The 14,000-nt window shown below is 42.3% G+C and overlaps 1 protein-coding gene across 3 annotated transcripts in view; it reads right to left on the bottom strand.

The window, feature by feature from the left end:
- Positions 1-14,000, bottom strand: part of R3HCC1L (R3H domain and coiled-coil containing 1 like) — a 99,209-nt gene that overhangs the window by 33,151 nt on the left and 52,058 nt on the right. For all 3 annotated transcript variants that reach the window (XM_004616421.2, XM_055119531.1, XM_055119532.1), the window contains one exon: positions 3,803-5,607. In XM_004616421.2, coding sequence (XP_004616478.2) covers positions 3,803-5,593 — 1,791 coding nt within the window. In that variant the 5' untranslated portion in view covers positions 5,594-5,607. The remainder of the gene's footprint in view (positions 1-3,802; positions 5,608-14,000) is intronic.

Consider the following 14,000-nt stretch of genomic DNA (forward strand, 5'->3'; position numbering starts at 1 on the left):
CTATAAATATTTACTGAGTCCAACCAGTTGCAAAAGGCTCCGTAGACCACAATTTTCATTTGTAGGAGGCTATTCTTTGTCTCTGCTCTGTGCACCTGTACTCTCTATCCTCCCCTCTGCCCCCACATCAGGACGGCCTTTGTTTGGTGCCTGCGAACATCGACATCGCCTCCTTCCTCGCCTCAAGGCCTTCTTCCTTAAGCCTGTATCAATAGCTTCTCCCATAATCAGTATACTATTTAATTTAAGTCTAAACTGCTGCTGAAATTTTTTTCTCAAGGGCTCACAGATTTTGCTGCTTAACATACTTGCATTCTGACATTTAACTTTGTGTATTACCTTTGAGCAGTGGTTCTCATTTTATGTGTTTCAGAATCACTTTTTTAAAAAAAAAGGAGTAAATAAGTAGATCGCTGAATGAAGGCGTCTGCATTTCTAATAAGCTCTCAGGTGACACTCAAGCCCAAGTCTGGAGATCCTACTTTAGGACACAATAACTACCTTTGAGAATCAGATGGAAGCTACAAAAAAACTGTCTAGACACAGAAAATTCTGCATGCAATTTTACGGGAAATATAAAACCCCACTTGCAGATATCTTCAACTTTATATTTCTAAGAAAAAAATGAATCTTTCTAGAATGGACTATAGAAAGTTCGAGTTGTGGTGCGGGCATATGTGGAAACAAATCACGACCATTTACTGATAAAACGTCAGCCCTGTCCAATGAGTTGCCTCTTCGATCACAAGTGTCTCTTTCACACGCATGTGATCATTTTTTTTCCTGTTTGATTCTCAGAAACAAGTCTCCTCGCTTAGTATTTTTCTTTCTAAAATAAGATATTTTTATTTTTTAATCGATCTAAGTTAATAGCTTGTTCTAAATATGAGTATAAATAAGTGAAATGAACGACAGCAGTGTTTTAAGGACCGAGAAGGAGGAATAAGGAATACTGATTACAAAGTATCTACAATATTCATGAAGTGGCATAGTGTTATTTGAAACAGAACCTGGATTATTTATAACTATGCGCTGCAAATGCAAGAGCAAGCACTATAAAGAGTACTAAAAGTATTATAGGTATGGGGAGAAGAAAAAAATATATAATCACATAAAATGCCCAATTAAAACTGGAAAGAGAAAAAGGCAGACTAAAAGGAAATAAACAAGGGCAATAAAAACAGTAACAAATAAATGTCAATAATTATTTTAAACATCAATTATCTAAATGTGCCAATTAAGTATGAGAATGAGAAGAAAAACTCCTACTGGGAAAAAATATTTGCAAACGACATTACCTTATCAGTAAAGGATTAGTATCCACCCCCGAAAAGAAAAACCCATAATTGTATGGGTTTGAAAGCTAATAGTAAAATAATACAATTTGATTTTTTTAACTATTAAAAAGAACCCCAGAAATTTAATAAGGAAATTAGCATCCCTATAAAAAAAAAGGTTGGGGAGTGCAAATGACTTAATCAGATAACTTGTCACAGATATACAGATGGCAAATAAACACATGAAAAGACGTCTCACATCATGTCATTAGAGAACTACAAATTAACTCGCTGAAACACAACTACACACCCATCAGAATGGCCCAAATCCAAAGCACTGAATCACCCAATCCCAGTAAGAATGTGGAGCCGCAAGAACTCTCAATCAGTGTTGCGGGAATGCAAAATGGTACATTACACAACCACTTTAGAAGACAGTTCAGCAATGTCTTACAGAACCAAATATGCTGTTATCATAGCCATACCAATTATTCTCTTTGGTATATATCCAAATGAGATAAAGACAGATGATCAAGCTAAACCCATACATGAATGTTTATAGCTTGTTTATTCATAACTGCCAAGACTTAGAGATAAGATGGCCATATCAGGTAAATAATGAACAAAACTGTGGTACATCAAGTCAATGGAATATTACTCAATACTAAACACAAGAGCTTCCAAGTCATGAAAATACAAGGAGGAAACGTAAATACACACTGCTGTGGAAGAAAGCAGCCTGAAAGATTATGTGTTGAATGATTCCAACTTAGGCCATTTGGAAAAAGCACAGTTATGGAATCAACATAAAGATTAGTGGGTACAGAGGTTAGGAAGCAGAGTTCTAAAGGAAAAGTATTAGGAACCTATAGATAGCCATCACTTATGATTTTAAAAGACTCTTTGGAATCACTAACACTATATTATAGGTGAAAAGTACACTGGTAGAAAGAACAGAAACAGTAGATGAAGACAGAGCCAGAATAAGATCTTGATTTTTTTCCTTCCCAAAGGCATACCCAATACCTAAGTTTCGGTTTCTTATTTATAAACTTGGGGATTTTATAAGAAAGAAAAGTGGTTTTTTTTTCTATTCCAGGCAAACATAATGTGAACCTACCAAAAGGAATGATAAGGGAAGTGGTTCTATATTTAAGACCATTGATTTTTATTTATGGTAAGGAACATGTTGGATAGTGAATAAATAAATTAAGAAAATAGAAGACTGAACTAAATAATTTCTAAGATGACCTTAAATGCAACATTTTGTATTTATGAACTCTAAACATCTTGACACTGTCCACTTATATTTTCTACTAAACTGGGGCTTCTTAAACTTTTCCATTTGCAACCCCTTCTCACTGGAGAAACTTATGTGACCTTGGGTATCAGGGTATATAAAACTGGGGTACAAGTCAAACATCTACTGATAATAAATCATAAATAAATTTATCTTAGGGCCAGAGAGGTGGATGTGCAGGCTAGAGCCCCTCCTCTGATCCCCAGGACCACACATGTCGTCCCCGAAAATTACCAGGAGTGACCCCTGAGCACAGCAGGTATGCCTCCACCCCATAAAAATTAAAAGGAAAAAGAAAGTAATTTATTTTAAACAACCTTTTTAGAGGCCAGACAGGATAGGGGTTAAGGTACTGCATGCACCTGGTCCTGCCTGGTTCCGTCACCACCACATGGGTTGAGGTCACACCATGACCTCGGTACCACAAGGTCCCTGAACACCACACCAGTTGGAGACTTGGAGACTTTCGCCCCATCTGCACCCCCTGCCCCCGCCCCCAACCGATGCAGTATCAGAGGGCAGAACGTGGTCCTGGAGGGTCCCAGGCACTGCCCCCTGCAGCCTAAGGAACCCTGGCACCACCACCGGCCCCGGCAGCACCGCATCCTCTGGCCCTTGCACCGAGGAGCTAGTCAGGTTGGCCAAGTACGAGCACCTCTTACAATGCCCCTCCCTGACCAAAAAAACCTACTTTATAAGAAGTTAAGCTACTACATATGGCGTGATGACCTAGTTTTAAAAAGTAAGTTACAAAATGGTCTTCTCCTTCCCCATACCTCAATTTAGCACAAACTCCTAAAGTAACACCCTTAACTTCCTTTATTTTACCCTTCCCAACCCTAACTCCTGCCTTCTACAGTGCTAACATTTCAGTACCTACTGTAAATATCTTTTTAAAAATTTGTCATTGCCCTTCTTTCAAACAGATCTCTCTATAAAATAAATCCTGTCAACACAGAAAATCTCTTTGGATCCCTGTCGGCCATGTGCAAGGTAAGCACCTTAATCCCTTATACCATCTCTCCAGTCTTGTTTTATTTTTACAATAAAATATTGATCATTCTTTCCTCAATCAACAGCCCTAATTGTTTACTGCAGGAACTCTTACACTGGATGTAGTAAGAATGTGGGAATGTACACCAAGATCCTCAGAATTATCCCTAACATGGCAGATTCTACAGCCCTATCAGTTATCTCGGTACTGAAGAGTTCCAGCCAGACATACCTCCTGCAGAAGACGTGGGTCCAGGCAGTCGCCATCATCATTGAACATGGACTCCCAGCTCTCCTCAGCCGCCGCCTCCTCCACGGGCGCTCTCTCTGCTGCCCTCAGTTCCGTGGATGTATCCATAGATCCTGAGTCTATATTAGCAAAGGATACATCCAATTCTATATTCCCGGAGACATCTTCCTCCTGTGTTTTGAACTCTTCAGCAGTTTTTAGCTCATGCAATGCCTCTGTTATATCACCAGTACAATCTAGATCATTGCCCAAGGCACTTTCTGAAAGCACTTTTGTCCCATTTAACATACTGAGTTCAGAGTCCAAAAAAGTGTTACAATTACTACCAGCAATCTTCTTTATAGGTAAGGAGGAAGCACAATCTGACAAGCTCTCTGTCAACTTTCCTGTTGACTCTGTGAAACTCGATGAAATACTCTCCCCATAAATATCCGGGCAAGCAGTCGGGCTCCTGGAGCCTTCGGTGGCATTCTCGCTTCCACCTACAGGAAAAGGGGCTGTCTCTGCACTCATTTCTATATATTTTGAGAAATCACTTGTGTTGCTGCCAGTCTCATCCGCCGTTCCAGCTGCAACTAGACAAGGGCTGCCTCTAGTGACCTGATCAGATATGACATCTGTCATGCCCATTGCACATGCCTTATTGGCAGTGTCATCGAGACTCCTAGGTTCATTACCTGTAGCTCTATGAGCAAGGACAGTTGTATCAGAAGGTTCATGCTTCGTGGGTAGCTCATCAGCCACGCCGTCATTCTCCTTATCCTCTGTAATCACTGCTGGGTCACAAGTGCCATTTGCCCTTTCCAACTGACTGACCAGCATTGGTTCGGGAGAGATGCGACTCACCGTCTCAGGAATGGAACCCTGGTCTTTGTGACCTAAGATGACATCTGTAACGTCGGTGCTCTCACCAGCATTCTCCACGTCAAAGTCCGGAGAGGCTTGGTCAGTGGCAACCTCCAGACTTCCCAGAACAGGAATCGCTGTGATGTCTCCACCGTTGAACTCCAACGTTCCCCCTGTGATTTGCTTACCAGAACCAGAGCCTCGCTTTCCTGGTGTAGTCATCCCCGTGGGTCTTAAATCAGAACCAGAAACTTCAGGAAACTGAGATAGTATCTCCACAACCTTGACAGCCCCCGTTCCGATTTTGCTTTCCAAATCTCTGTCTTCGAATGCTTCCCCACTTAGATCATGCCTACCGTTGTCGCAGATTTTCACATTCTGGAAGGGGGCACTGAGAATCTCAGACTCACTGCTCTCTGAGTGAGGCTGTGACAGAAATGGCTTGTCACGTTCGGCCACCACTGCGGTTTCAACCACCAGATCCTCTGTCTTCTCCGGCTTACAATGCATCTGCAAAGGCGTAGTAGGCAGATCCCCAGGATTTGGGTCTCGGAGGCGAGAGCCTTGAGAGAAAACTTCTTTGGATTCGATGCCTCCTCTCTTCGCACAAACCCTATCTTTCTTCCTTTCTTTCAGGCACGCGTCTTTCCTTAATTTTGTGGAAGATTTCTTTCCTTCCCTAGGATTGTGCTCTTTTTTATCAGGATTACTATTCAGTCTCTCAGTCTCTGGCTTATCTCTAAAGATCTCCTTTTGGGAGAGACCATCTTCCTTCTGTTCTTCCTTTCCTGTGGAGTGAGGGGGGTCGAGGCTTCTTCCCTCTTCGCCTGACTTGATGAGTACTACTCCCCTTCGAGCTATGGGTATGTAAAGTGCCTTGTCAGGCCTCCGGACTCGAACCCTGCATCTCTCTGTTGCTTGCTGCATGGTACCAAGTCAATCTGCAAAGAAAAAAAGATAACTTAATTACCAGGAACTAATTACGATGTATTGAACCAAGAGACTTTTAAAAGGGTCTAAGTGGAGGGTCTATAAATCCATCCCACAAAAACCCTTAACAGAAAGGAAAAACTGCCATAAAACAATGTCATCAACTAAGCAAGGAAATTCTAAAATAACCCACGAATCCAAGTAGCCTCTCTTCTATCTCCCCAAATCTCTCCCTCCTAAGTCTTCTGCACATTTGGAACAAGTGGACTTGTCTTAAGCTGAATTAAAACCAGGTTATAAAAGCAGCGGCGTGCTTCCAAGTATTAATAAGCCACACAACTTCCTCCATTCTACAGAATTTACACTGAAAAGGATATTCAAAAGAGACCCCTAAATATATCTACTCCTCATGAATACACACACATAAATATGATTTTTAAAGAAAACTTAAATGGGAGTAACCTGAGTGTGGGCTAGAAAATGGATAAATCAGGAATGATTTTATAAATGTTGCTTTTTTTTTTTTTTTTGCTTTTTGGGCCACACTCGGGGCGATGCACAGGGGTTACTCCTGGCTCTGCACTCAGGAATTACTCCTGGCGGTGCTCGGGGGACCATATGGAATGCTGGGAATCGAACCCGGGTCAGCCACGTGGGTCAGCAAATGCCCAACCTGTTGTGCTATTGCTCCAGCCCCTAGATGTTGCTTTTGACTATCATTTTGTTATTATTGTTCGTGGGTCACACTTGGTGCTGCCCAGGGGCTGCCCCTGGCTCTATGCTCATAGGTGGCTCCCTGGGAAGCTCAGGGGACCAAGCATTCAAAGCCGGAGATCAAAACAGAGTTGGCTGTGTGAAAGGCAAATGACTTAACCCCTGAACATGATATTTTAGGAAGAAAGGTGGTAGTGGAGAAGATAAAGGCAATGATCCTATAAATAATATTTAACCAAGTGACCCACTAAACGTTCTTGCTTCAAGTACAATAAAACAAGTCTGAGTAGAATGGAAATAGTCTGAAACCAAGGAAGACTGTTAACTCCTAGTAACTTAGACACTCTCCACCATGGCTGGTGGGTCAAAGGAATCTAATGAGGGGGAAAATTTAACAAAATTAAGTGAACCTTTGTTTTACAATCCGAAAATACAAAGGAAATGTGTCAGATCAGTGTCTCCCCAGGACCTCTGGGAGATGCTGGATGACCCAGGGAGGTGGCAGTAGCTCTTGCCTGGTGTAGCTGGGGGCTCTCTCCTTGTTCCTGGAAAGAAGGTGGCTTTCTAGGGAAAGCACTACATGATTTCTGGCCTCCCCCCCACCCGAAAAGGGGGCAGTAGGCTAGCTAAGTTTGAGGGGCTCTGGGCTAACCAGTGTCTCGCTGTCTTTTTCCAACTGTGGGCCATTTCAACTCCATTTCTTCCCACCCTACTGACTGGTCTGCTAGTATCATTCCACAGTTTTCCCACCTATAATATTTTCATCTGTGACCCCCCCTCCAACCTCCCACCCCATTGCCCTGGACTATTCTGGGGGGCCACAGGGGGCCAGATGGCCCCAGGTGGAAGAAATGCTGTGCTAGATAATTTCATGTTGAGTTCTTTTAAAAACAGAGTGCCAGGGATAGAAGCCAGGGTCATGTAAGGCATGTGGCTCTACTTCTGAGCCACATTCCCAGTCCCCATGAGCTTTAAATAGCATGAGGTACTCGTGTGTCCAAACTAAAAAGAATGAGGTTCTATACAGAGCAAAGAAACGCACACACAGACATGCTCATTGTTAAGATTCCATCACAGGGGTGGGAGAGTATGGTGGTTAGGCTATTTGACCTGGGCTCAATTCCTGCTACCACAAGGTTCTGAGCCTTGCCAAGTGCAGTGCTGGAGGCCCCCCAGTGCACCCCCAGGGAGGCCCTGGGATTCCAGACAACTGCTGGCCGGGCCCCAGCGGCAGTGCATCTTGGGGCTCTCGCACTGAACAGTGAGTCACTGGTCTGAGAACTGTCAGTGGACCCCACCCCCACCCTGGGGCCTCCCGAGCACCATTTGAGAGACCCAAAAAGAGAGAGGGCGGGGGAAGATTCCATCACATACATTTTAATCACTTTGTTGTTGTTGTTGTTGTTTTGGTCTTCAGGCCACAGCCAGGCTGTGTTTGGGGACCACGTGTGCTAGAATCAAACCCAGAGACTCCCATACACCAGGCAAGCGCTTTGTGACTGAGCGACATTCTAAGGACAACAAAGCCCGCCCACTCCATTCCAATCTCTGAAACGTCGCCCGAGTCAGGACGTGTGTTCACAGGTCATTCTCCTTTCCATCCATTCCGGTGCCAGTGTCCTCATTACTACTTAGCTCACTGTTCTTTGCAGATCTTCCAGCTTTTCCTTTATGGGAGAATATGACACTAACTCTCGGTCATACAGGAATTTTACCAAAACACTTAATTTTGGAAGCTGAACGTCCTCAACGGGACTTCACGGTCACGCTGCCTTTTGATCTCAGCAGAGCATCTGACCAGATGTACCATGATGAGTTTCTACATATGTGAGGGGGATATGTAGGCTACGTTCCCTAAAGAATTTGTCAGGGGGGTTACAACCAAAAGGATAATCAGCAGAAATAAACTCAGAGGGGGTTCCTTAAAGGAGGAGTGTGACCTGATAGCCCTCCGGGATCCAACCCTTTAGTTTTTTCTAGCTGAATCATCATGAATTACAAAGTTACAAAGATATCTGTGGTTGTATTTCAGGCGTACAATGTCCCAACACCAGCCCCTTCTACTACACTCCACCAACGTCAAGTGATCCCCTCTGCCCCCGCCTCTGCAGAAGGTACATTTCCACTCCCCCATGAACCTAGAACCCCCACCCCCAACCCTCCCGATGGCAAGTTTCTGCAGAAGACCAGGTCTCCAGCTCTAGAATTCTACAGCTTTTGGGTATTTGCTATTCCCCTAGGAAGTTTCTCACATCCCTTATCTTAAACAGCAGCTGAGTGCAGATCAAATTTCAACTCCCAGCCAGGGTGGAAGGCTCAGCCATACTGTGCTTGCCCTGTACGCATGAGGTATTGAGTTTGATTCTTAGGACTCAAAAAATAAAATCTGCATATGACAAAATTGATAAAAAAAAAAAAGAAACTTAATATACTTCTACAATCTGAAATGTGGTCACAGGTATATGAAAAAATAAAACTAAATACGTATGGGGCTGGAGTGATAGCACAGCGGGTAGGGCGTTTGCCTTGCACGCGGCCAACCCGGGTTCGAATCCCAGCATCCCATATGGTCCCCTGAGCACCGCCAGGGGTAATTCCTGAGTGCAGAGCCAGGAGTAACCCCTGTGCATCGCCAGGTGTGACCCAAAAAGCAAAAAAAAAAAAAAAAACTAAATACGTACAAAAATGTCCTTTGAAAGCATTAAAAATAAAAAGACCTGGGCTAGAACAATAGCACAGCGGGTAGGGTGTTTGCCTTGCACACGGCTGCCTGGGTTCGATTCCCAGCATCCCATATGGTCCTGAGCACCGCCAGGGGTAATTCCTGAGTGCAGAACAGAAGTAACCCCTGTGCATCACCGGGTGTGACCAAAAGGCAAAAAAAAAAAAAATTAAAAATTAAAAGACTTGGCTTGTGTAAATTTGTACAAAAGAAAAATTTTTATGCACTCATCTGTGGACTATAGAATAACAGACTATAAGACTAACACCCAAGAATAGTAGAAATAAGTACCAGGAGGTTGTCTCCATGGCTTGGAGGCTGGTCTCTCATTCTGGGCAACTCAGAGAAGGGAACACCAAGTAAAATGTGATTGGAGGTCATGTGGGGGAAAGATGATGCGGGCCCAATATAGACTAGAGACTGAACACAATGGCCACTCAACACCTTTATTGCAAACCACAACACCTAATCAGAAAGAGAGAACAAAAGGGAATACCCTGCCACAGTGGCAATGTGGGGTGGGGGGAGACAGGACTGGGGAGGGGGGAGAGGGATGTTGGGTTTACTTTTGGTAGAGAATGGGCACTGGTGAAGGGATGGGTTATCAAACTTTGTAAGGGAGAAACATGAGCACAAAAATGTATAAATCTGTAACTGTACCCTCACGTTGACTCACTAATTAAAAATAAACTATTAAATTTAAAAAAAAAGAAAGATTTTTAAAGTATTTTACTTATCTACAAAGTTAAAACAAAAAAGCCAGGGGGAAAAAAAGAGAGATGTAGATGTTTAAAAAAGCACAGTGTTAAGAGTATAGAAAACATATGATCTCTAATTAAAAAGCAACAGAAAATATATGATCTCTAATTAAAAAGCAACAGAAAACTTCTTGCCCAAACAAGTTTCAGTGGAAACATTCCAGGTACCTTGATACTGGGACAGGTTTGTTGCTCTGCAAAAGAAAAACATGTTAATTATTTCTACAGTTATATTTTTCCAAAAAGTCTGCAGTAGTGCTGATAGAAATTAAAAGGGAAAAAAAGTTGAAAATAGAAAACTAAAGTCAAAAAAAAGAACTCTACTTTGGGAGCTCTATTATTATAATCTCTGTCTCTAGAAGGGATTAGCACATTGCCACCAGTGCTGTGTTTTGTGTGAACTGAGTCACATTCAAGTGTGAGTCACTTTTAGTACATACCAGAATCAACGTATAAATAAAAATGGGATGACTAATGGGGCGGGAAGAGTGCTCAAAAGGTTGAAGTATATGTTTCACATGTGAGAACCCTGAGTATAATACCCAGTACCACATGGCCCCCAAACCCTATTGGGAGCAAATCTTGAGCACTGAGCTGAGAGTAGCCCCTGAACACCACTGGGTATGGTTCAAACCCCCACTCCCCAAAAATGAGATAACTAAAAGACTACAAAAAAAGAAAACTACAACAAACATTTATGGAAGACTTCAATTTTTAAATCCTTATGTGCTAGTTAACAGCACTGTAGCACTGCCGCTCGTTGTTCATCGATTTGCTCGAGCGGGCACCAGTAACGTCTCGATTGTGAGACTTGTTACTGTTTTTGGCATATCGAATACGCCATGGCGAGTTTGCCAGGCTCTGCCGTGCGGGCGGGATACTTTCGGTAGCTTGCCGGGCTCTCCGAGAGGGGCGGAAGAATCAAGCCCGGGTCAGCCATGTACAAGGCAAACGCCCTGCCCACTGTGCTGTCGCTCCAGTCCATAACTTTAAAATTTTAAGTTTTTATTCCTGTCCACATGCTGTCACAATTTCCTGAAGATAAGCAACAGTAAAAGAAATTTATACTACTGCTTTCTTATTAAACACTGAGTTCAATTATGCAAGACTCGTGATTAGCGACTAGCTCTCCAAGTGCAGTACTCGTTGGTACTTGCATCGAGTCAATGATGCCACAGTGTCACTTCTTCACTGAAGTGGATAATCACATTTGAATGGAAAAGTTTAGCCTCGATTTTAGCTACACATAATTCAATAGCTCAAGACATGATACTTTTATGTCTACTTTATTAGCATTTTCTCTATCACTTCAAGTTTAAACCACCCGTAAACAATAAATCCAATGCTGATTTATGGCAATTGCTGATCTTTGTGTGTAAATAGTCCCACCATGGCTAATTTCAAGCCACCAAATCAGTGAACATAGAGTTGGAAAGTACACCATAATACAGCATTTCAACAAAGAGATAACAATCTATATAAATAACTCCAAGAGCATAGATCATGGTAAAATGTAGTAAGATAATGAAATTACGAATTTTAATTATTACCATTCTAAGTATATAATAAGCCTTGTTTATATTTAATGGCTTTTAATCATCTTGCAAAATTTCTAAACTACTAATAATTCCTAAACTACTAATACTAGTAATTCCTAAGAGATTCTTAAACTATAAACAATCAACTCTCAGACCAGGAGGAAACCTACCCAATACATCACACGCTGTGACAATTCCATAAAAACTTACAGACACACCAAAAAAAGGAACCTCTCCTTCCTGGGGGCTTTTTTTCTTTCCTTTTTGGGTCATACCCAGCGATGCACAGGGGTTACCTCCTGGCTCTGCACTGAGGAATTACTCCTGGCGGTGCTCAGGGAACCATGTGGGATACTGGGAATCAAACCCGGGTCGGCCATGTGTAAGGCAAATGCCCTACCCGCTGTGCTATCACTTCAGCCACCTGGGGGCTTTTGAGACATCTCTATTCCTCCCAGCCCCGAGATTTTAGCAGCCTCTCCTTACTCGTCTTTCCCAAGGATTGGAGGCTCTTTCAGGGTCAGGGGAATGAGACCTATTGTTTCTGTTTTTGGCATATCGAATACGCCACGGGTAGCTTGCCAGGCTCTGCCCATGTGGGCAGGATACTCTCAAGCAGCCTGGAGCGCAGCGGCAGTTGGGTAGTGGAGGTCGGCCGCCGGGGCTGGGTCCCTTGGAGCAGGGGGGGTTCTTACACGCCCCCCCTCTGGGGTGCCCGAGTGAAAACAGCCTGGCAAGGAGTCTCCCACATTATTTTTTAAAAAGTCTTAATTGAATATCCATGAGATAGACCATTACAAAGCTGTTCATAATTGGGTTTCAGTCTTACATGAATGATTCAGCACCCATCTCTCCACCAGTGCACAATTCCCACCACCAATGTCCCCCGTTTCCCTCCCATCATCCCCCAACGCCCCTCCCACCCCAAGCCACCCTCTATGGGAGGCACTTTTCTTTGAGGTCATGGTGTTTGTTCAGGGCGTCCAGTATTTTTATATTTTATCATTTTTAAAAAATTATTAATTCCTTTTGCAATTGTAGGCAGGAGAGGCTTTCTACACTATAAGAAAGGGGTCTGCCATATGCAATTTTAAAAAGCCTAACAGGATTTAAAATTTCCTGACAGGTTATAAAAACACTTTTTTCCCTATCTCTTAACAGTTTTAACTTTTCCACAGTGGTCTAAGTGCTTTTATCAGTCTAATTTGCTTCTTAACTGGAGGGGAACCTCAGATATTCTGAGGAATATATTACTACAAGTACTTTTTCCCTGAATGGCCACCAGTAAGCAATTCTGTTCAAAAATCACATTTCCTTAATGGAACAAAAATTTCGATTCTTTTGAGATAGTGAATAGTTCACTGCTAACATGCATCTCTCAAATACTTTAAGCTGCGCCATTGTTTCTAGATTATACTTCTGAACACTGTGATCAGATGTAAGCACCTGTCCAGCTGCTTCGACCATTTCAAATTCTCCTTAGGAGAAAACATCCATAACTTTCTTGAAGTGTCTCTCTGACCCATCTTCATAAGTATGTAAACCAGCATAAAACAGGTTTTTACATTTTCACAACACAATGTCACCACTGTATGTCCACATTTCATAGCCAAAACATATGGGTCCGCTTCAATCAACAACAGAGAATATTGGCACTTAAGGTACTCACTGGACAATTCAACCATAAATTGATTTGATCTAGTATTTACTAAGAGCTCACTTGAGACATTATTTTGAAATAAGTTGCCTAATGGGCACATTACCTATTCTTGTGGAACAAACTCTGTAAGCTCTAGCACTCGGTAATTCAGAATGCATCGACTAAATTAAACATATATATAATAAGCCTTAATTTTCTATTTAGGAATAACTTCATATTTACAATCATGAAGGTAAAAACAGTACAAAGACACCTGCATATTCTTTACTCATACTCATTTAATATTTTGCCCTACACACTTTATTATTATCTGCCATCAATCCAGGTTCTCTTCTCTCACTACACACACAGTTCCCTGCCACACCCCCACCCCTGCATCCCCGCTCTCCACCTATTAAAAGCAAATCACAGAGTTCACAGTCCTTTATCCTTACATACTGTAGAATATATAAGTAGGAATATGCAGCTATGAATGCGGCAAATATAACACTCTTATGTAATCTAACAAGTATTCCAATTTTGTCAGATGACCCAGTAGTGACCTTTATAGCATATTACACATACACAGTATTTCATAACACTGGATTCAGATTAGACTCAGGAAATGTTTCGGTTTTTTTTTTTTAACTATACGTCCATTACCTCTTAACATTCCAGAAAATTCCCAGTCTTTCACTATCTCTTCTGACATTGGCATAATAGGAAAAAGCTCCCACTTCCACACCACTTAAATGAGGACATTTCTTGAACATGAAAGTACAGTGGGTAGGGCATTTGCCTTGCACGAGTAAGACAGGTTCAATCTCCAGTACTACCTATGTTCTCTTGAGCCCCCACAGCAGTAAAATCTGAGCACAGAGCCTGGAATAAGCCCTGAGCACAGCTGGGTGTGGCCCCCAAAACCAAAATAAGTAAATAACGATAAAGTGCATTTCTCATTGAAGGTTTCTCTAACTTCTCACGATTAGACTTGTCATCCGTGTATACATAATCAGTTGGAACAATAAATAAG

This window comes from Sorex araneus, chromosome 11, assembly GCF_027595985.1.
Source record: "Sorex araneus isolate mSorAra2 chromosome 11, mSorAra2.pri, whole genome shotgun sequence".
Taxonomy (NCBI): domain Eukaryota; kingdom Metazoa; phylum Chordata; class Mammalia; order Eulipotyphla; family Soricidae; genus Sorex; species Sorex araneus.